The sequence below is a fragment of the Corythoichthys intestinalis genome, chromosome 1, assembly GCF_030265065.1.
Source record: "Corythoichthys intestinalis isolate RoL2023-P3 chromosome 1, ASM3026506v1, whole genome shotgun sequence".
NCBI classification, from domain to species: Eukaryota; Metazoa; Chordata; class Actinopteri; order Syngnathiformes; family Syngnathidae; genus Corythoichthys; species Corythoichthys intestinalis.
The window spans coordinates 32,302,438-32,327,704 of record NC_080395.1 but is presented as its reverse complement, the minus strand read 5'-3'; the positions used below and the strand labels follow the sequence as shown (position 1 = coordinate 32,327,704).

Here is a 25,267-nt window from a genome sequence, read left to right as displayed (position 1 = left end):
ATCTAGTCATTTTCAGTTGATTTGGGGAAAAAAAAAAAATTCCCATTGAATATGAATGGGAAAAATTTTGGACGTCCATGGACGTCAATGGTATCAACTGACATAAGCGTCAATGGAATCCAAGTACATTGGCATCAATAAAATGAACAAACATGAAGAAATGCCATTGGAAATGAATGGGAAGTTTGGACGTCCATGAACGTCAATGGCATCACCCTCCATAAGCGGCAATGCAATCGGGGACATTTGGGGGACACGTCCTAATGATATCTAGTCATTTTCTGTTGATTTGGGAAAAAAAAAAAAAATCCCATTGAAAATGAATGGGAAAAATTTTTGACGTCCATGGACGTCAATGGTATCAACTTACATAAGCGTCAATGGAATCCAAGTACATTGGCATCAATAGAATGAACAAACATGAAGAAATGCCTTTGGAAATGAATGGGAAGTTTGGACGTCCATGGACGTCAATGGCATCACCCCCCATAAGCGGCAATGCAATCGGGGACATTTGGGGGACACGTCCTAATGATATCTAGTCATTTTCTGTTGATTTGGGGAAAAAAAAAATTTCCCATTGAAAATGAATGGGAAAAATTTTGGACGTCCATGGACGTCAATGGTATCAACTTACATAAGCGTCAATGGAATCCAAGTACATTGGCATCAATAGAATGAACAAACATGAAGAAATGCCATTGGAAATTAATGGGAAGTTTGGACGTCCGTGGACGTCAATGGCATCACCCTCCATAAGCAGCAATGCAATCGGGCACATTTTGGGGGAAACGTCCTATTGATATCTAGTCATTTTCTGTTGATTTGGGGGAAAAAAAAAATTTCCCATTGAAAATGAATGGGAAAAATTTTGGACGTCCATGGACGTCAATGGTGTCAACTTACTTAAGCGTCAATGGAATCCAAGTACATTGGCATCAAAAGAATGAACAAACATGAAGAAATGCCATTGGAAATGAATGGGAAGTTTGGACGTCCCTGGACGTCAATGGCATCACCCTCCATAAGCAGCAATGCAATCGGGGACATTTGGGGGACACGTCCTATTGATATCTAGTCATTTTCTGTTGATATGGGGAAAAAAAAAATTTCCCATTGAAAATGAATGGGAAAAATTTTGGACGTCCATGGACGTCAATGGCAGCACCCTCCATAAGCGTCAATGGAGTTGGGGACGTTTGGGATATACGTCCTATTGATATCTGGTCATTTTCTGTTGATTTGGAGAAATTTAGTTTTTTCCCCATTGAAAATGAATGGGAAAATTTTTGGACGTCCATGGAAGTCAATGGTGGCACCCTTCATAAGCGTCAATGGAATTGGGGAAGTTTGGGGGACACGTCCTATTGATATCTGGTCATTTTCTGTTGATTTGGGGAAATTTTGTTTTTTCCCCATTGAAAATGAATGGGAAAAATTTTGGACGTCCATGGCCGTCAATGGCATCGACATCCATATAGTCAATTGAATCCAAGTACATTGGCATCAGTAGATTCGACATGCATGGCCGTCAATGGCATCAATGCAATGTAAATTCCATTGGAAATCCCATTGGAAGTGAATGGGAACTTTTCCCATTCGAAATGAATGGGATAGTTTTTGGCAAATTTCCGAGGAAGCGTAATTTTTTTCCAAATTCTGTATACAACTTTTATGCCCCTCACCGTCCCGGAATTTTTGATGGCCAAATTATGTGATTTGGTCAAAAATTGTAGGACTAGATACATTTTGAAAGTTTTTTTTTTTTCACGGAAAATTGCCGTTTACGGACGAACGGAAAAATTTTCGGGGCCATTTGTAAAGTTTCCTGTGTCACGCTAAAATTCCGGTCGTGCCGATACTTGAACGGTGCCGATCGGTCTAACGGTTCGGGCTGTGAAGCGCGCGTTTTTTTTCCATTCAAAATGAATAGGAAAGTTTTTGGCAAATTTCCGGGGAACCGTAAATTTTTGCCAAATTCTGTATACAACTTTTATGCCCCTCACCGTCCCGGAATTTTTGATGCCCAAATTATGTGATTTGGTCAAAAATTGTAGGACTAGATACATTTTGAAACTTTTTTTGTTTTTCGGAAAATTGCCGTTTACGGGCGAACGGAAAATTTTTCGTGGCGGCTTGAAAAATTCCCATCGTCACGCGAAAATTCCGGTCGTGCCGATACTTGAACTGTGCCGATCGGTGCTACGGTTTGGGCTGTGCGTTGGCTCAAAAAAACGCGGAGAATAAGATGAATAAATAATAAGTACAATAAAGTTGCACAACAACATAACCTTGTTCTTTCCTTCAGAAAGACCAAGGTAACTAAGCTGAGATGGAAATCTATTATGCAACAAGCTTCTCTCTCCAGAGAGAAATTCCTTCCCCTTTCTCTTTTTTTACATCTCTGTTTTGAAAGTAGTGCGGGGAAAAGATAAAACTCTCATTTTGCGATGAAAAACAGCTGGCTCCAAGTGTGTTTTTACAAAAATCCACCCATTTTGCTTTCCGCTGTTTTCAATTGCAAAACACAGCCATAGTATTGTGGTGCAGCAGCTGTCATTTAGAGCAATACAGAGGGGCAGATGCTACTCAATTATAAGTAAAGAGAACCTTAAAAAAAGCTTATTAGTCTCGATTTCACAGTTCAAGACGACCGGTTTCATTGTTACCGTTTATTATCTGTGGCCTCCATCAGGGACTGTCGCCGGGAGAGACTTTCTCATCTTGACTTATGACTTCCTTTATTGGTACCAAACACAAAACAGGGACAGATAGCAAACAAAGCAGAGGAGCCTCAGCTGGTGTGTTTGAAGTCCGTCAGATAGCTTAGCCTGAACAGAATTAGTGTCGCACTGATACCATTTTTTAAAATCCCAATTCCGATACCCAGTTGTGTGGTATTGGCCAACACCAATACTGTACAAACAATTTATATCATAGCATGTTGAGACACTGCTTAAAAACCTGTGTAAAATGAAAAAAAAAAAACATTTTTTTTTAATTGAGTGGAGTCAATGCCATTATACCACATTAGTACTTGAGCTTAGGTCTGTACTTCTTAAATAGTGGGGGGAGGGGGGGTGATGCCAGGGGTGGCACATTTTACCTTGGGGAACATGCTTTTTAACCCTACTAGAATAAAGTGGAATTGCACATCCACTCAGTGGGTGGCAGTGCCGCTCTCATTTTCAGAGTATGTGTAGTATTTTGGAACCAAACAAGAGAACACAGCAAAGAGCACTGGAGATGTAAAGAGGTAAGATGAGGAAATATGACAAAGCATATGTAGTGTTTGGCCTTTGGCTTTGACTTTTAATACAGTGGGAGACGAGGAAAGACCAGTCTGTTTACTGTGTCTAAAAATAATGGCAGCGGACAGCAGGAAGCCAATGGCATACCGCACGCATGCTTTTTTTAGACCGTGACGTCGCATCGTAAAGCGGAAGTAAAGCCGAAGTGGGACATTATAGACCTGCCCTCACAAGAAACAACGTAATTTGTGCTACTTTTCTCCGGTAATCTTTCAAAAACGAACATGCCGATCACGAATTGCTTTTCTGGAACTTGTAGAAACGACTCTAGGCATTACGACACATGAAGGATGTTTTCTTCATACATTTCGTCTAACTTTAATGCGTTCTCTGTTTGTTCTTTTTTTTTTTTTTTTATGGCGTTTGTCATCGGAGGCAATCTCGGGAAGGTTGATAAGCGATGCTTCTTTTACGGCAGCATTCAGAACTGGCTGCCATCATGTGGAGGACAACTGGCAGTTGGAAACTAAATCTCGAAGAGTACATATGTGCACAGAATCAGTGCATTATTTCTCAGTGCTCACTGATACCGATGCTTGCATTTTAGTACTGTATCGGGGCCCTTTCAGATACTTGTATTGGTGCAACACTGAACAGAATAGTGTATTAGAATTGTGCAGATATACAGTGTACTGACGCATATATAGTGGCCTTTTGAAACCTTTTGTCTGGCTTGTCAAAGCCGGTAACGAAATGAGTCTTTACAGTGATTAAGCTGCAGGGATTTAATGCCCCCCACCCAAACACCAACTTGAAATCATTTGATTGCAGCCCTGCTTTACTCCAGCTTCCATGTGGTGTAATCAGCACAGTGACCTCATGAAGTCCTCGTTGTGTAATTGCGTGAGTCTTACTTTGATCGCGTGCTCAACTCGCATCATGTAGGTGGATCACCATCAGCTGCGTCATCTAAGCTTGTAAACAACAAGATTCAATGTGTTTATAATAGAAACCGTTGGGAAACATGTTTCCAAAGAACATTGACATTTTGGCTTTGTCATGCACATGGAGGCTCCTAGTACACTAGCAGACTAAGTGTGAAATACACAAAAATAGATAATAACACAAGGAATCAAGCAATGCAATAATTTGTTAAGGGGGCGTGGCCCAATGAGTGACACCATAATTTGGAGTCAGGTAGGTAGGTTTGTTCAGTGTCAGCGTTTAGGCATGTATACAAGTATAACACCATTTACCATTTATTGTAACTAATTGTGAGTGTTCTTTTTGTTGTTTTTCTTGTAGTGCATTAATTGCTTACTTTCTTAAAATTCATTCAAGTAGTAACATTTGTTTATAAATCAAGTTTCGTTTCACAACAACAAAAAATTGTATTTCTGGAAAAATTGGGTGAAAATGCTTCAGATGGTTGTTAAACTTTTTGATCAAAAATGATGTTTTGGTGGTAAGTGTAAACATTAGAAGTAGGCCTGCACAATATATTGTTTAAAAATCGCCATCGCGATGTGCGCATGCGCAATAGTCACATCGCAGGACGTGCAATTGTTTTTTGTTTTTGCTTCATAAAAGCTGCAAGTGTGCAGAGACATGGCATCCTGGATCCGTCTTATCAGAGGAATGTAGAGTAGCCAAGAATTGTACTCAAGAAAGGGTAGCGTTACTTCAAAATAATATTACTCAAGTAAAAGTAGTCATCCAAAAAATGTACTCAAGTACAAGTAAAAAAGTATTTGGTGAAAAGAATCCTGAAGCTATGAGTTGCATTGTAAGTAACTGTGTACGATGTTTGATTTTTAAATTTTTTTATTATTATTATTATTTTTTTAAATATGATATTTTTCATCAGCACATACAGCAAATACTTACAGTGCCTTGCAAAAGTATTCGGCCCCCTTGAACCCTGCAACCTTTCGCCACATTTCAGGCTTCAAACATAAAGATATAAAATTTTAATTTTTTGTCAAGAATCAACAACAATTGGGACACAATCGTGAAGTGGATCAAAATTTATTGGATAATTTAAACTTTTTTAACAAATAAAAAACTGAAAAGTGGGGCGTGCAATATTATTCGGCCCCCTTGCGTTAATACTTTGTAGCGCCACCTTTTGCTCCAATTACAGCTGCAAGTCGCTTGGGTTATGTTTCTATCAGTTTTGCACATTGAGAGACTGACATTCTTGCCTATTCTTCTTTGCAAAACAGCTCGAGCTCAGTGAGGTTGGATGGAGAGTGTTTGTGAACAGCAGTCTTCAGCTCTTTCCACAGATTCTCGATTGGATTCAGGTCTGGACTTTGACTTGGCCATTCTAACACCTGGATACGTTTATTTTTGAACCATTCCATTGTAGATTTGGCTTTATGTTTTGGATCATTGTCCTGTTGGAAGATAAATCTCCGTCCCAGTCTCAGGTCTTGTGCAGATACCAACAGGTTTTCTTCCAGAATGTTCCTGTATTTGGCTGCATCCATCTTCCCGTCAATTTTAACCATCTTCCCTGTCCCTGCTGAAGAAAAGCAGGCCCAAACCATGATGCTGCCACCACCATGTTTGACAGTGGGGATGGTGTGTTCAGGGTGATGAGCTGTGTTGCTTTTACGCCAAACATATCGTTTTGCATTGTGGCCAAAAAGTTCAATTTTGGTTTCATCTGACCAGAGCACCTTCTTCCACATGTTTGGTGTGTCTCCCAGGTGGCTTGTGGCAAACTTTAAACGAGACTTTTTATGGTTATCTTTGAGAAATGGCTTTCTTCTTGCCACTCTTCCATAAAGGCCAGATTTGTGCAGCGTACGACTGATTGTTGTCCTATGGACAGACTCTCCCACCTCAGCTGTAGATCTCTGCAGTTCATCCAGAGTGATCATGGGCCTCTTGGCTGCATCTCTGATCAGTTTTCTCCTTGTTTGAGAAGAAAGTTTGGAAGGACGGCCGGGTCTTGGTAGATTTTCAGTGGTCTGATGCTCCTTCCATTTCAATATGATGGCTTGCACAGTGCTCATTGAGATGTTTAAAGCTTGGGAAATCTTTTTGTATCCAAATCCGGCTTTAAACTTCTCCACAACAGTATGTCGGACCTGCCTGGTGTGTTCCTTGGTTTTCATAATGCTCTCTGCACTTTAAACAGAACCCTGAGACTATCACAGAGCAGGTGCATTTATACGGAGACTTGATTACACACAGGTGGATTCTATTTATCATCATCGGTCATTTAGGACAACATTGGATCATTCAGAGATCCTCACTGAACTTCTGGAGTGAGTTTGCTGCACTGAAAGTAAAGGGGCCGAATAATATTGCACGCCCCACTTTTCAGTTTTTTTTATTTGTTAAAAAAGTTTAAATTATCCAATAAATGTTGTTCCACTTCACGATTGTGTCCCACTTGTTGTTGATTCTTGACAAAAAAATTAAATTTCATATCTTTATGTTTGAAGCCTGAAATGTGGCGAAAGGTTGCAAGATTCAAGGGGGGCGAATACTTTTGCAAGGCACTGTATTTTTCTACGGTGCTTTAAAGATGACGTGATCGAACAGGCTGCCGTGATAGAAGAACGGCAAACTTGTTTCTGTTTAGTATCATCTAGTCATGTGATTATTGTTGTGACGTCTCATCGGTGAAACTGGTGGAGCTACTGTTGGCATCTCTGGCAAAAATCAAGTCAATGTGTAGCATTAAGAGGAAAAATGTAACAACTAATGTAGCCCAAAGTAGTGGAGTACGAATAGCGTTTCTTCTTCATGAATCTATTCAAGTAAAAGAAAAAGTATGGCTTATAAAACTACTCTTAGAAGTATGTTTTTCTCAAAAAGCAGAGACTTCATAACTATTGACGGGACAAGGGGGACGCAGGGGCGAGTAATAGGGGGCCTGCATTGTTGGCGTGGCTGTCAAAGCTAACTGAGTGGAATTAAAGACAAAGAGCTTTTTTTCGTTGAAAATTCCTGTAAATAAATGCTTAAATCCCTGAATTCTTTATAGATATGGACGAAAACAGTCTCGATTCTTGGTTAAAAGCAAAAAAAAAAACAACAACATGCAGGTAGCATTTATTTTACGTAAATATGTTGAATGTGCGGCTCTTATTTAACTTCACTGTGGCGCCGCCTTACCACAAGTCTACAACAAAGAGCTTTTTACTTTGACATGCTTGTGAATAAATGCTTAAATCCCTGAATTCTTTATAGATATGGACGTAAAACAGTCTCGATTCTTGGTTAAAAGCAAAAGAAACCGTACAGGTAGCATTTTTTTTACGTAAATATGTCGAATGTGCGGCTCGTCTTTAAGTTCACTGTGGTGCCGCCTTACCACAACAAAGAGCTTTTTTCGTTGAAAATTCTTGTGATTAAATGCTTAAATCCCTGAATTCTTTATAGATATGGATGTAAAACAGTCTCGTTTCTTGGTTAAAAGCAAAAAAAAAAAAACACGTAGGTAGCATTTATTTTACGTAAATGTTGCGAAGTATGATGCCAATGCCTTAGTGGCTAATTTTTCCGTTGTTTTTTTTCTACAACGTTTCAAAATGCATGCAATGTACGAAAAATACAATAATTACCTTGAATCCTTGAACAAATCACTCCTGAGACAATCCTTCCTGTTTGTATGTGGTACAGCTTTCGTACTTTTTGACCCGAAATCCAACGTTAGTTCGCTGCGTGCGTGTTTGTGAATAGCTCCTCTTGATTTGGGCGGCCCCCTGCTTGAAGGAGTTGCGCAGTGCATGGCCGAGCTGACCCGTCAATAATGATGATGTCTTTACAAAAAGTTACTCAAATGTATCATGTTACTACCCACATCTGTCTTTGCTATACAGCAATCTTCATAATTCACAAATGAACCCTCTTAGCCAGGAATAAACTGTATTATATTAATCATACAATGTGGTCATGGTGAGTTAACCAAAGTCTTCCAAAACATATCCATTCAAATTCTTCTAGTTTTAATATCAATATCACACTATATCGCAAACCCCTCAAAAATCGCAATGATAGTTTTTTCCAGTATCGTTCAGGCCTAATTTGAAGTTTCAATTTTGGTAGAAATGTGTTGAAATGTTAATGATTTGAATAGGCAAAGATTTTAACCTTGTATTTGAATGTGGTAATGATTTTTTTTTTTTTTTTCCCTGGGGTCCCACAGTCAATTGGGTGCGTATTTTAATGTCCATATGTGCCAATGAGGAATTACAGTGTATCACAAAAGTGAGTACACCCCTCGCATTTCTGCAGATATTTATCTTTTCATGGGACAACACTTTGACACAATGAAAAGTAGCCGATGTGCAGCTTATATAATAGAGTTAATTTATTTTTCCCTTAAAATAACTCAAAATATAGCCATTAATATCCAAACCCCTGGCAACAAATGTGAGTACACCACATGGGAACTACATACATCCCTCAATGTCCAAATTGAGTACTGCTTGTCATTTCCCCCCCAAAATGTCATGTACCTCGTTACTGGAGTGCTGTTAGCATTGCTGCAGAGATTGAAGAGGTGGGGGGTCAGCCTGTTAGTGCTCAGACCATATGCCATACTCTACATCAAATTGGTGTGTATGGCTATCACCACAGGAGGAAACCTCTTCTGAAGACGGTACACAAGAAAGCCCGCAAACAGTTTGCTGAAGACATGTCAACAAAGCACATGGATTACTGGAACCATGTCCTATGGTCTGATGAGACGGGTGGACTTTCTTGTGTTCCGTCTTCAGAAGAGGCTTCCTCCTGGGCTGACAGCCATGCACGCCAATTTGATGTAGAGTGCGGCGTATGGTCTGAGCACTAACAGACTGACCCCCCACCTCTTCAATCTCTCAGCACTCCTGTAACGAGTCACATGACATTTTGAAGGGAAAATGACAAGCAGTACTCAATTTGGACATTTAGGGATGTACGTAGTTTCTATGGGGTGTACTCACTTTTGTTGCCAGGGGTTTAGATATTAATGGCTATACTTTGAGTTATTTTGAGAGGATAATAAATTAACTCTATTATATAAGCTGCACACAGACATTGTGTCAAAGTCATTTTGCCAGTGTTGTCACATGAAAAGATATACTTAAATATCTGCAGAAATGAGAGGGGTGTACTCACTTTTGTGATACACTGTATATGTATGTTGAAGTTCAGTTTGAATCGCTGCATGCATTTAGCCTTTTTCCAATGTTTTCTGTCATGTCACGATATTTAAAATGGGTCTGCACGTTAAACGCACGGAGTCGTTTGCCAGCCGAGTAAACAAAGGAGATTAGTTTAATCTACTTTCCTCCCGGTTACGGGACTAATAGCAGCCATTTTTAAATGCTATAAGGGGATTTGCCGCTAAGTGTTCAGCAGTTTGTGGAAGAGATGCCGTGGTCAAGTGGCGGCTGTGGGAAATTAGAAAACGGAGCCTATTAATTATACTTTGCACTTTTACTGAAAATGATCTCCTACAGTTTGAAGTTAACTGCATATCAGTGGGAAGATGTTTGACCCCCAAACTCTCTTTAAAGCACTTATCCTTATCTCCGCTGACACTCATTGAAAATGAACATTGACTGCTCAACAATACTGAGCTGTATTTAAATGAATGCAAATGAGGGTTGCGATAAATCTGGGCTATTCGCTGGTTGGGGATGTGAAATATGGTTGACTTAAGTCTTGTTTTGAATTTGCATTTACACTGTGAATAAAATTAACCCTTTTTAAATCATACTCTTACACTGTGAGTAAAATTAACCCTTTTTAAATCATACTCTTAAAAGGACTGAAGGTGATGTTCTATGAAAAATGTCGGCATCCTTAATGTTTCATAAACCAAAAAAATATATTCATACATATACTGTAGATATAATTCCTGGAAAAAGATTTTTGTGGTCATTTTCATGAGTTGACACACGTTAGCGAGATTAAAATATAGTAGTATTATTTTAGTTGTGGTCTTCTCAAAAGACTCATGTTGTATGGTGTTTGGCCACATGTGCGTGCATCCATCTGCAACAAATATGCGCAGCGTCTTCTAAAATGTGATGTTGCGGTGTACTGCGTATTTAAAGTGATATATGTGAATGAACAGTAAGTGCCCTTTTATGACCTGTACTTATGTGTCTCTTGGTTTGCTTGACACTAATGTAATTTTTGGCTATTCAGGTGCGAATTGAATTATTACCAAACATTCATTGCCACTTTTTTTTGCCGTTTAGCACGACTGTGGTGGACTAAATATTTCATCTATATGCCTTGAAAATCTTATTTTGAAGCAAGCCAGCCACAAATCAATAGAAAGATGATCTAGTGAATAATTAATGTTACAAAAGGGAAGCCCCCGGTGGGATGTTTGACACAACATGCTTTTGGTTTCAATTTGCGCGGATATTCATACTGACAATGTCCCTGTGGGTAAAGTACAGTCTAAAACTTACGATATGTGAAGATGAGCAATATTTGTTGCTTATTAGTTTAGCACAGGGGTGTCAAACTCTGACAGTCTTTGTCATGGGCCACAAGGTAGTGTGGTTTCCTTCGGAAGGCCATTGCCTGCCAAATAGGGTCGATAAGATTAATCAATTTACTGACAATTGATCAAATATGAAATAACTTTCAATAGTCAATTATTATTTAGAGACATTGTTGACATATTATTTGTCCAAATCCTTTTGTTACACCCGTAACTCATTTGCTGCCATTGACAGTGACAGTTTGGCAAATTCAAACTTACAACACTGAAACTAAGGAAACAGATCAACAACCTTCGTGCTCTGCTCACAGCTTGAATGTTATTTCATTATTTAATGCCAACCACCCAAGTTCAAATGGGTTTGATGTCTGTTGGTGTCTGTGGCAGTCAATGAATTAATACTATACAGGATATCGTCTTATTTTTCATTATATTTGTTTCATTTTAATTTTGAAGGACAAACTATGATTTTTTTTTTAATTTTCACTTTCATTTATTTATGTATTTAAGAAAACAAAAAGGGAAAAACTAAATATTCTATTATTAATAAAAGTTTTGTGAGGAGGAGGAGTAAAAAAACAAATATTCTTATATTATATCTTATACATATATATATATATATATATATATATATATATATATATATATATATATTAGAGATGTCCCAATGGATCGGCATCCCGATCGATCAGGTCCGATCACCTCATTTTCAAAGTATCGGAATCGGCAAAAAAATATCGGCCATGCCTTTTTTTAAATTTAAAAAAAAAAAGTTTTATTAAATCGTTTTCTAATTGTATTTAACGTTACAGACATAATATGTTACACTCATCCAGAGTCTTTAGTTTAGGCTTAAGGTAGGGTTATCAAATTTATCCCGATAACAGCGGTAATTAATTTTTTTTTAATGTACGTTAAATATTTAACGCAATTAATGCATACGTTGCACGACCTACTCACGCATTGTCGCGCTCAATCTGTAATGGCGCCGTAATACCCATTTAATGAGTAGAGTGAATTTTGGCAACCTTTGGAGCCTTTATTAAATAGGCTAAAGCCTTACAATCCCCCTCCCTATGATTAGAAATATCATGGGAAGCAAGGTGGGGAAGCAATGTAGTGATTGATCTTTTTCTTAACACCTTATGTCATTTCCCAATGCAGAGAAGATATATCAATAGGTAGCACTACGCACAGTAATGGTTCCACTTCCTATCATGCATTTGGGTTGAATTGCTGCAGTATCATTTACTGAAAGCTCAACAAATACACTAGATGGCAGTATTTAGTCACAATATACAAAGTCACGAGTCTTTCTATCCGTGGATCCCTCTCACAGAAAGAATGTTAATAATGTAAATGCCATCTCGAGGATTTATTGTCATAATAAACTGATACAGTACTTGTGTACTGTATGTTGAATGTATATATTCGTCCAGGTTTTATTCATTTTTTTTCTTAATGCATTGCCAAAATGTATATGATCGGGAAAAATTATCGGGAATGATTGGAATTGAATCGGGAGCAAAAAAAAAAAAAGCAATCGGATCAGGAAATATCGGGATCGGCAGATACTCAAACCAAAACGATCGGGAGCAAAAGAACATGATCGGAACAACCCTAATATATATATATATATATATATAATTTTTTTTTAAAGAAAAAAACAGTATCTGATTGCTGCGAGCCTCAATTTGTCACTGAGGACTACAGAAATTCTGTTCAAATATAATTTATTGACTTACTGACACAAAAAGATGCGGCGGGTCAAATCTGGACCCCATGCTTTGAGTTTGACGCCTGTGGCTTAATGCATATGTAATTTTCTCTCTGTTTAACATCTGATGATACTAAACAGAAATAACAGTTGCATACATCGGGAATTGAAATAATCTCGAAGTAAATGGTTATTTGTCTTTATATTTGCCTTGCATTGCCTTGCTTCGTCTTGCCAGTCCAGGGTGTAGCCATCTTATGTGCTCAACTCAGCTTGCACGGTGCTTAGCTTGATGTACAGAATATAGCTATATTTATAGACATACAGTATATAGCTGAACAGGTTAACACAATTCGTAACTCATTTGATGCTAATTACAAGTTAATGATTAATGGTAGAAATGAAATTGAGGACAGCATTGAGTAGGGGTACGATATCCATTTTTTGAAACCGATATCGATAATTTCCTGCTCCTCAATGCTGATACCGATACGATAACCGATAATATATACTGTATATAATTTTAAAATGTATATTCATTTTTGAGCACCTTTAGGTCAAAAATACTAGTGGTGGATTCAGCAAAGATTTGCCTTTGAACTAACCAGAATTTTCATGATGACATGAACATTTTTATAATGAACAAACAAAGACAAGAACAGTTTTGACTTTAAATAAAGTGCCAGTATTTTTTTTTTTCAAATAAATATAATTTGAGTCCATCCCAATCAATCAGTCAATATCAATGACGATGTATTCCCCTGAACAATGAGAACTGAACTGAACTAAAACAAACCCAACAGGTATTGTGCTTTGTCAGCAGATAAAACATTTAGTGCAGTGGTTCTTAACCTGGGTTCAACTGAACCCCAGGGGTTCGGTGAGTAAGTCTGAGGAGTTCCTCAAAGGTAAAGAAACACAGATCCTTGTTTTCGTACGCTGATCAAATCTGGGCAAAGGGGCTTTTTAGACCAAGTTTTATACTGGTTTGCTCCTGATTTACAGGGTTAATCAATTTCTTTTAACTGCAAGTCCTCTGATTTGATGGGAGGAAGAACTGGTTTGCTCAGTGGAAGGTTGACTCTCACTTGGTATGAGGGAATACAACAGAACAATGGGGAGTGTGGTGTTGAATTTTGACCTGTTTATAAAACATGTTGTCCAAATGAGAAGAATTTTGAAGAGGAATTTGCTAAACTATTAGCTTGCTAGCTTAGATATATTGGTTTTGAATCTGAAAAAAAAAAAGCTTTATTATCTCGTTACGAAGGGTTCAATGAATCCAAATGGGAAACTTGTGGGGTTCGATACCCTTAGCAAGGTTAAGAACCACTGATTTAGTGCAACAGGAGAGGAGACTTTTGTGGTCTTGGTCCACAAGCAAGCCTATCAATAATCAAAAGGCCTCTCAAGAACTTGTAAACATAACACTGTAAAATGCAAACATTTGATAATTGACATAGTAAGGTTTATCACTTCGTGATGGAAAAATAGGGTCTCTACGACAGTAACAAAACTTTACATACTGGCAAAACAGGAGTGGAAACAAACGCACACATCCCAAACCACCGACACAGTGCTAAAAATATTATATATTATTGTGCCTAATAATTATGTTGTCGGATTTATTGGAATGATGTCATAATTCCTATTATCGGACCTGTAAATATCGTGCACCTCTAACCTTGTTGTTCCTCCCTTTTTTTCCTACTGGTGGTTTCAAGATCACATGATTTTTTTTGCAGTTTCCAGTGGAACACTTCTAAAGTGGAAAGCCGCCTGCTGACTGTGCAGGAGCAGGATTGTGATTATATGTGTTGATTTTCACAAAGTCGTGTTTTAAAAAACACAAAATACTACTTTTTGATCATATATTGAAGGTAGTAATAATTACAAAGGGAAAATGACTCTAGTCCAGACAGGATAGAAGTTGAGCTCGTCCACCCACCGGCATCAAGTGTGATCCTTCATAAAAGTTGCATTGCAAACTCACAGGTTTTTATCCCCAGTGATGTCATTGCGTCCGACCTCATTTTTTTGCCAGACTTGCTGAGTCACGCTTTGATGCGGAAAGTCACAAGCCTACAGTAGCTGCATTTCGTCGCAGTCAATTGCCGACTAGCCTGACTGCGACAAGGAGGGGTTGCAGTTTATTTTTAACCCGGTGCTGATTTATTTAGGAGTTGGGGAGACGTCTGCAGGAACTCTCTGTCTCCATCGCCCCCACCTGTTTAAACCCACCTGTCTCATTTCCAAGTGGATAATGCATACACTGTGATGAACAGTTGCATGGTTCTGGGTTTGAATCTTGTGTGGTGGTCCAACAAAGAGTTAGCTTTTGAAGGAGAACAAAATTCTCTTTTCACAGGTTCTTTAAATGAACAGGTGATGACGACACACAATTCAGGGACAAAAAATGAAGCAGTAATCACCTAAGCTAAACACAGTTACTAAAAAAAAAAAAAAAATTAAAAGCTGGCCGGCCAGGACTGAATTCTTCTGAGTGCTCCAGGCGCCTCGGAGAAGATTCTGTCTTGACTTTGCAATGCATATGTAAACGCGAATAGGCAGGCCCCTATGTTAACCCATGATGTGGGTCACAAGAAAGTGAATTTTAGTAGCAGCTATGTTATATTCTCTGCTTTCACCTTGCTTCAGAGAAACTGAGAGCTGCACTTTTATCTCATCCAACTAAGTCAGAAAGAAGACAAACAATATAGAAATGAGCATATCAAGTAAAATGAACAAATATATGGTAATAAATAGAGGCATGCGAAATTTCCGATTCTTAGATTATTCGCGATTCGGCCGTGGAAGATTCGAGAACGATTCACAAACATCCAAATTCTGATTTTTGAATTATACCAGGTAAAACGGAAGTAAAACACAGTCAGCGCGGTCTTTGGGACGCAATGAGGAACGGACTGAGAGTAAATATCATGTTCAACTCATGCCGCTAGATAAAAAAAAAACAATCATACCTGACTGCGGCCGACAGCCGCTACAAACAACGCCCAGTTGCTAGTTGCTACAAACATACGGCTACAGTAGATATCATATATACTGGACTGTCTCAGAAAATTAGAATACACAATATTCTAATTTTTTGAGACAGTCCTGTGTATATATACAGGACTGTCTCAGGAAATTAGAATACACAATATTCTAATTTCCTGACTGTCTCAGGAATTTAATTTCCTGAGACAGTCCAGTATGTAGAACTAGATGCAAAATGACAGACGACGGCGGTGTTAGAACATGTATTATTGAACCGAGATGCGAAATGACACTTTCCGGCGTTAGTAAACAGCCGCCATCTTAAAGCAGTACTAAAGCAGTGACTTCTCTAGAAGGCTCTGTTGTAGCGAACCTAATTAACTTTTTATCTAAAATACTCCTAAATCGGCAGAATCTTGTCTTGAATCTTTGAATTATGAAATAGTTTTAAAACTTTGACAAAAGTAGACAGAAGGGAAATTATGGAATAAAGGGAGCAATTTTAACAACTGTAACAGTTGATTCACAACATTAAATTAATTGAATGTAGTGTAAAGCTGCTGATACAGAATGGGGACTGGAGTATTTTATTTACTGTTATTTTTGTATATTTGTTTACTGTTTAGCCTGGGAGGATTTTTGAACAATTTTGGAACTAATGCACAAAACATTTAAAAAAAAAAAAAAAAAAAAAAAAAAAGGAGGGGGGTGCATCAATAATCGTTTTATAATCGAATCGGAGCCTCTGAATCGTAATCGAATCGTTAGGTGCCCAAAGATTCCCAGCTCTAGTAACAAATATCTCTACACTTTTTATGGTTAGCCTATGTGTTTGTTTTGTGGTGAAATTCTATTACACTGTTAATTATTTACTATAAGGAAAAACTGCCATTCACATTAGGGATCATGTTAGATGTTTGCCACTGACAGTGATAGATCCCCAGTCAAAATTGGATGTCTATCGCCATAAATGGCAGCCAAAGAGTTTATCAACTTTTTATATCAACAAAGGTTTGCACTACAAATATGAGGATTCATCTCTATCAAACTTTAACTTTGCTCTATTGTCACCACAGCTACATCACGCTAACTTTCTGCTTCCAAGACGACGAAGATGCTCCGTTTGTTATGCAAATTGCGCAATTGATGGCGGCGCCTCGTGTTGACTCGTCTCCTTCCCTAATAGCACACGTCAATAGATTTCATGCTGTGAGGAGTTCATCCCGATGCTAATTTACATTTTATCGCCCACTTTGTTGTGTTTAGAATATGCAAATTAGCAAACAATACCTAGTGTTTTTGCAATAAAATTTAATCCGAGATCACAGCTCGGAATTTACGCAAATGTATATACCATTATGTTCTTGCATTCTGTGTTTTCCCCTGCTGCATTTTAGCAGGCTGTGCTAAGTGTGAGTTATAAAGACAGTCACAGCATGACATCTCTATCTTGTCTGACACCCGCTGAGCACTTTCTGTTCCCAACACAATGGCTCCGGTAACTCTGCTGGATGTTTAGTGGAATCCCAAAACTAGACCAGTGTGGTTTTTAGGCTTCTTCTTGAGAAAAAGAAAATCTTTAATAAAAGTCAGTAGTATTAACTCTTTAGAACAGGGTTCTCAACATATGATACTTTTTAGTTTTTTTAATCCGAAAGGCTGAAATCAATCAAAATCAATTTAAAACCGGGTTATTTCGGCTTAGATGCTGCCGTGCCCCCTCTCCTGCCTGCTGTCTCCTGCACTAGTATTCACCCCGTCCTCTGATTGGTTAAATCAGGGGTTGGCAACCCAAAATTTTGAAAGAGCCATATTGGACCAAAAAAACAAATATGTCTGGAGCCGCAAAAGAATAAGTCTTAAATTAGCCTAATAATGAAGGCAACACATGCTGTATGTATCTGTATTAGCTATATTAGCCTAGTATCAAAATGACTAAGTCGGCTAAAAATACATAATGAGCCTTCATGATTTAATATTTATTTTACCTGCAGTGCATCCAATGCACCACGTGACTCTTCTGTTGAATGATGGCACCTGAAGTTTAACCTCATTACAATATTAATGAATTGTTTCATTGCTTTTATGAAATTATAGAAATGCAATAAAGAAATCCAATTTTCGATGTAGTTTTTATTTTCAGGTTTTGAAAAAAACAACAAAATGGAACGTGCATAACATGCTCCTTATCTAAGCATGTCTATGATTTTCTTATCTCTGTTTTGTTTTTGAAGTCTGCAAATAGCTGTTCTGATAGGTTGATGAATGTCTTTCATGTACTCACCATCTGTGAACGGTTTTCCAGCCTTTATTATCTCCTGGGTTACAACAAAAAATGCAGCAGTAGTGGAGTTTAGCGATGCAATCCACTTCTTAAATATATTTTTGTGCTCCTCTAAGTTCTTCGGAAGTAATGGAACCGCACTCTTTCTCTCACTCCCAACTAGGTACTTGGCTGCCGTTTTTTTTTTTACAATAGCCCACATGCCTGGCATCCCGCCCTGCTGATAGAAACGTGTGTCGCAGCCTATGATGCAAAACTTAGTTGACAATTTTTTTTAAATTTAATATTATACACATTTTACATCATAAAATATATTTCCCTCAATCATCTTTTTCTATTTTCAAACATTTTTGAAAATCCTCCAGCATGCAGCTCTCAAAACACAGGTTGCCGTCCCTGGGTTAAATGGTAATGGTAAATGGAGGTACACTTGTATTGCACCTTTCCACATTTTTAAGGCCCTTCACACCATATCCTCATCCACCTAAAGGTGAGGCAGCACCAGGAGCAACGTGGGGTTTAGTATTTTGCTCAAGGATACTTAGAAAAGGCCATAGGGGCTTTCTTTTCTGTGGAATAATTTCAGAGACTTATTTATTTAACCTTTTACTCCACTTCATAAGAGATGTTTCTGAGTCTAGGAAATTCAGGCACTTCTTGAGCAATTATTTTCTATTTGTGTGATTCAATAAACATGCTTTAGGCATTTCAATAAAGTTCAGTGAATTGCATTATTCAAATTTTTTACACCAATTTTTACACTTTTACTGCAAATGAATATCGGTCCAAAAAATCAGTTATCGGCCCCTCTAACAATTAGTGTTGCAACGATTAATCGATTAACTCAAGTATTCGATTAGAAAAAAAAGATTTGAATTAAATTTTGCTGCTTCGAGTATTTGTTTAATTAAATTGGCGTTGTAATGTTTTTTGGGTTTTTTTTAAGTTTGCATTTAGTTTTATTGATATGGGTGGATAAACTGCCCTCTAGCTTGCCTCATTTCACATGGCTAAATCCAACTGCTCCATGTTAAGACCAACATAAGCCAAGTTTTTGTTTGAGCTAATGTTTTTTTTAATGCATTCGTAATTTAGTTTCATGGTATATTTAGCAGTTTTTGTGTGTGTGTGTGAATATGTGTCTGAACCATTTGTCAAGAGCATTGTAAAAAAAAATTTTAAAAAGCTTTAGCGTTTTATAGCATCTAAGCTAGCAGACTTTAGCGATGTAAGTTAGCTATTGTTCTTTTGTTGTACATAGATCCTTTTTTTTTCGTTTGAGCCTCAGCTCAGGTATTTTCATTTTTCAAGTGTTTGGGGCTCAGCTCAGGTATTTTCATTTTTCATGTTCCTTATCCGATTACTCGATTATTCGAACTAACTAGTTCATTGATTAATCGACTACTAAAATAATTGATTGCTGCAGCCCTACTAACAATTATTAATCGGTATCAGTCCTGAAAAACCCCAAATCAGTTATCGGTCCCTCTAACAATTATTAATCGGTATCAGTCCTGAAAAACCCATATCGGTAAATGGCTAGTCTTTTTTTAAACACGATTCTTTACACTTAGATGCACTTGATCAAGGTTTTGTATTGCGCTTCAATACATTAGCTTTAATACCCTTTTTTGGTTCCATGTGATTATGCTAACTGGATTTTTAGTTTTTAAATTCTATAAAAGCATTTGATTTCTTTGTCTGGAGCAAGCTGCCGTAAATGCTATCTCACAAAGCCGTATCAGCCCGCCAACAGTGCTTTATTTGTGAGGTGAACTCTTTGCTGCCAGACTTAAAGTACTTGTTAGAGTAAGAAAGAGGTCAGGAGAGACTTTTTGTCACTTTCTGTAAAGATTAAGCTTGATAAAAATTCATCAAAGTGCTGGGAATCCTCTATGAAAGCCTTAACTTTTCATTAAATATTCAAAGACCTCTCATGTTGAGTAATGATATGCTCGTGGAACATGGGGATCTACCGTCTGGGAGTACATTGATGTTGCCAGATTGAATAGAGAATGACATTGTGAAAAATTTAGAAATGTGACTCAGTGACATTGACAATCGCTGCTGCCATGCGTCCCAGTCAAAATGGATTGCACGTGTAGCACTGTCAATGGCAGCTGAATAAGGTGTTTCAAATTGAAAAAAAAAAAATCTTTTACCAACTAAAACAACTTAAACTCTGTGAATATTATATATGTAGCAAATTTTCTACATTGAGCTGAACTTTATAGCCACAAGACTTGATAGTCTATCAGTAGAGTTATCTAGTCTGCTTCCAAGCATCCCCTCGGCAGTCTGCCTGGTGCCTATGAACCAGAGCAGTGATCACCAGGAAGTCTGCCATCAGTGGTGGCCAGACAACCGGGGGCCACTCACAAACCAAAGCAGTCAGCCTCCCACCCGCCCTCCGTAACCTCGCTCCAGCCATCTTGCACTGCCATTGGATTTATTACCTGCTCTAAAATCCTTTGAATTAGCTCTTGAGGGAGCATTTTCACTGATAAAAAAAAGCCCTCCACCAGAGACGCCATGTGCTCATTGCTGTTTACTATCTAAACGTCAGCGCCTGCATGGGACCTTGCGTGGTGGTGCTGGGGAGGGGCGGTACTCGAAGCATCAAAGCGACATTTGTTGTCTGCATTATATTGGTGTTGGTTGATAGTACGGCTGCAGCTGTCGATTATTTTAGTAGTTGATTGATTGATGAACTAGTTAGTTCGAATAATCGAGTAATCGGATAAGGAACATAAAAAATTAAAATACCTTAGCTGAGCCTCAAACGGTATAGAAAATAAACAAATAAGAATCTAGTTACAACAAAATAACAACTGGCTAACTTGCATAGTAAAAGTCCGCTAGCTTAAATGCTATAAATTACAGTTTTGTTTTTTATACAATGCTCTGAACAAATGGTTCAGACACATATTACTACAAAAATTGGCTAAATATACCTTTAAAATAAATTACGATAGCATGAACAAATACATTAGCGCAAACAAAAATTCAGCTTGTGTTGGTCTCAACAGGGAGCAAATGGATTCAGCCATGTGAATGAGGCAGACTACAGGGCAGTGTATCCACACAAATCAATAAAACTAAAGGCAAACACTTTCAAAACAAACCAATACAACGCCACTTTAATTAAGTTTTGCTGTTTCGAGTATTCGTTTAATTCGAATATTTTTTTCTAATCGAATACTCGAGTTAATCGACTAATCGTTGCAGCACTAGTTGATAGCTATGCCATTATGTTACTTTTCTAGCATATTACTCTGGGTTTTAAATTTTTGCTAGACATGTGCAGTCAAACCAAAAACTGCACTGGGAAAAGATGGAATATGAGTATTATTATGATTATGTAACTGCAGTCTTGTTTTTCAAAGTAAATGTGGAATTTTGCAAATATCTAATTTTGAATATTTACTTTTTTTTTTTTTTTTTAATTTCTTAAATATTCTTTTTTTTCTGTTTTAAAGTGCCTATATAATCCATGTAAGTACACTCTATGTATACTTTATTTCACTGTATGTGAAGCCCCTTTCACACATACACCGTTTAAGTTCTGGAATTTAAACGGGTAGCCCTTAGGTGTGAAAGCAATTTCCTGGGACACTGACGAGGAGATTGCACAGGCATTTACTGGGTCGCGTCCTAGTATAATGTCTGAGCCTTACCCGGGACGCGGCATCAGTGTTATTATGATTATGTAACTGCAATCTTGTTTTTCAAAGTAAATGTGGAATTTTGCAAATATCTAATTTGGAATAATTTACTATTTTTATTTTATTTATTAAATGTTCTCTTTTTTTAATTAAAATAGTTTGATTTAATTATAAAGTGAGTATTTACAGTTTTTTTCCCTTTTTCAAAGTGTCCATATAATCCACTTAAGTACACTGTATGTATACTTTATTTCACTGTATGTGAAGCCCCTTTCACTCATACCTGAACACCGTTTAAATTCTGGAATTTAAACGGGTAGCACTTATGTGTGAAAGCAATATTCCGGGTCGACTGACGAGGAGATTACATGGCCATTTACCGGGTCGTGTCCTAGTATAATGTCCGGGACTTACCCGGGACGCGGCATTTGTGAAAGCAGGTGTTGAATTCACGGGCCACAGCATGAAGGCTGGTGACGTAAATATCATGGCAGGCAGATCGTCATTTCCTCTTTCTTCGCAGTAAGACGAAAAGCGGTAAACAAACGTCTCAATTATAAATAATGGCAAATTAGAAAAGGCAAAATTAAACTGAAAACATAACGAAATTAAATTTCTACTGGATCGTAGTGCCGAGGAAGGCAGTCCATCGTCCATCTTTGGAAATGTTTGGTTTATTTTGTTGCCGATGCCGACCAAAAATGATGTAATACCCGGGTTATTAATTCGCGCCAGCCGCACTTCCCTCACAGAGAGCGCTGAATCGCCAACACGGCAATTCCCGGGATATCTCCCCATGTGTGAAAGCCATGACACAGGCAAATTCTGCGTCACTCTACATGGGAATATACTGGGATATAATTTTAAACTTTTAGCTTAATTTTAGCTTTAATTAATGTTTGTTTTCACTTATTCCTTTGTCTTCTAATGGACAGCATTTTTGTGTTGGTGTCTGTGCTATGGACCCCCTGTGAGATTCCTGAAAGGAGATCATATTTTTTTTTTTTAAAGATACATAAAATCTATTAAAATAAATTAAAAGTGAATATTTACTTTTTTCCCCTCCCTTTTTATCTGGAGAAATGTAAAATCATTAATACAAATAAACTTAAAACATAGATCAGATGATATTTGACAAACATGAGTTTTTAATTGTCATTTAGATATGTAGCACTGCAATGCATGCTAGGAGACATGTTGGACAACAACAGTGTTGACAGCAGGTGACAGCAGAGGTTGACTGTCTCCCCCAAAGAAGTGGTGATGGCCAAATGAAGCTTCTTGAAGCAATGAAGCTTTGCAGCCAATTAGTTCAAAGCATGATGGTGGTTCATTTGGTCTCATGACAGTCGTATGATGCCGCTGGCAAATAAAGTGTTACTGGTTAATATGTTTTAGTCTAAATCTCCAATAATACAGTGAGGACAGCTGTCGCTTATATTTCAATGCGGCTTATCTATGAGCAAATGACGTTTTCGTGTCAAATTTGGTGTGTGTGGCGGCTTATGGTCAGGTGCGCCTTAAAGTCCGAAAATTACATTGCATCTTTGGGATTGGTTGCTAAGACTCTCACTGTATCAGAGAAATTGGTACGGCAGAACGGACATATTTCATGTTTGATAAAAAAAGGGGGAAATTACTGTCCATCACTCCTGTTTGATATTCCCTAGACAATTTTTGTTTGTTTATTTTTCTTGCTGATGAATACAAATGGCCAGAGTTATCGTTGGAAGGATGTCGATGTGCACTAAAAGCCAATAAAAATCACTGAGCAGATGGGTTTCATTGTACCTCTTTGATACAAATTACAGAGTTGTCTTTGGACTGGGTGTTCTTTCATTAATCCTCATCATAGCCACGAATGTTGAGCCAAGCATCCACATGATCAGCTCTTATTGCTAATGACAGTGTAATTGGATACGGTGCAAATTAAAAAATTGCAAAAGTTTGCAATGTTTGTGCTTGGGGTTCCAGCTGTTTGCGTTTTGATGGTGTTGTTTTTTGGCTTTGTACTTAAAGAGTGGCTCCACTCAAAGTGATAAATATGTATGCCCTTGGATAGAAAGATTACATATTATGTTTTATAAATCTAGACTTTACAGAAAAATCTTAGAACAAATTTCTGTCTATTGTTACAAACTGAGCTTGTTGTTGTAGCAGAGCTTTAATTGACCCTGTTCTTGGATCCGATTTAAAGAAAGCTTTTCCCTCTGTTCTCTCCACAGATGACCACTGCTTGGAGCTTAGTAAGGATCACATCCACCGGCAAAAAACAAACAGGCTTTTAATCCTGAAAGGATTCCTTGTCTTTGCGCGAAGAGGCTGCTAGCCGTGTGCGAGGAGGACCTGTGGGAATAAAAGGATCAAGTCAAGGGCACGTTCACTACCTCCAAAGATGCTGGCGAGGATAGAAAGCTGAGCTGGACTCCCCAGGAGCTTCATGAATTTTGAGGAAAGTTAAAACAAACACTGTTCTTTTGTGTTTGTTGGTGCGAGGGTTAGGAAAACCATGAGGACATTAGCGGCAGGGCTCATGGCCGCTGCCTTCCTGCTGGTCGTCTGTGTCCAGTCAGTGACAACCACGGACGACGACGTGATGCCGCGCATCACTTTCCCATATAGTAAGTAGAAAAAAATCTACATGATATAATACAAAATGGTAACTCGATATACTTTAATTACAGAAGCGTTAATGCCCAGGAACTCAAACAATGATTCGCCAAAGTTAGGAAAGTCAAAAGTATCAAGAAGTATCGATACTGAAATATTGTATCCGGATTAGGGCTGGGCGATATGGCCTGTAGTACGTATTGCGGTCAATAGAGCAGATTTACCGCGATAACGATAAATGATGATAAATTCACCCAAGCGGACTTATATAATTTGAAAATCTGAATCAATGCATGAAATACAAATTAACTGTTTCCTGTTGATTTATTTACCAGCTCTCACTTTAACATATTTAACAATTAAGTGTACAAAAATTTGTTGTAAATAATAGGAATTATAGTGTGAACATTTATAACAGCTTGTATGACTTGAACAATGTACAAAATTATACAAATCAATATGACGACTGTGCAAACATGTCAATGCAACACAAATGATTTTCAGCTTGAAAGTACACTTCAAACAGACAACTTGTTAATCGCTGCAGTGACATAATTACTCAACACAAGTGTTTACTTCAAGGTTTCAGGGTTTTTTTCCAGAGCATTTTTTAGTACATGCACCCCCCACACAGACACAGACACACACACCACACATTAAAGCTATATTGCTCTTTTGCCAATGAAACATTAAAGATTTTATGATGGCAGTAATGGCACACTTATACAGTGGGGCAAATAAGTATTAAAGTGCTTGTGACACGAAAAAGCATGTTTATTTCATAATACACGCGGTATTTTATGCTCCTGAATGATATGGACTGCTTGGATGTGTGTGGAAGCGATCGCTATATTTATTTAGTTTTTTGAATCCCGCGCCAGGAAAATGAGTGACTTCCGGCTTCGGTCTCGCATTGAGGAGGAGGGCGCTGTGACGTGTACGGTAGAAGACGTCCTCTTCACGCTACAGTGTACTGTTGTGTATGAGGACGAAGGATTCAGCTGATTTTGCGGATTAATACTTTTATTTTTTGCATCACGCCAGCCAAACGGCTGCAGAAAAATCATTCTGTATGCGGGAGAGGCGTATGTGCCTTTTTGGAGTTTCAAAAGGTTCCCATTCACCGTGGATATTTACTGTGGGACCATTGGACTTACAAGGAAGTGAGTAAACATCTTGTTTTGTATTATGTCAAATACGAATACAGTGATTACAAAGTAAACACTATAAAATTCCTTTAAATAAAGGACTACTTACGTTTGATCATTGATAGGC

The 25,267-nt window shown here is 38.0% G+C and overlaps 1 protein-coding gene across 4 annotated transcripts in view; it reads left to right on the top strand.

The window, feature by feature from the left end:
* Nucleotides 1-25,267, top strand: part of LOC130926865 (semaphorin-4B-like) — a 157,777-nt gene that overhangs the window by 39,270 nt on the left and 93,240 nt on the right. For all 4 annotated transcript variants that reach the window (XM_057852183.1, XM_057852156.1, XM_057852165.1 and 1 more), the window contains one exon: nt 23,608-24,003. In XM_057852183.1, the coding sequence (XP_057708166.1) occupies nt 23,892-24,003 (112 nt within the window). In that variant the 5' untranslated portion in view covers nt 23,608-23,891. The remainder of the gene's footprint in view (nt 1-23,607; nt 24,004-25,267) is intronic.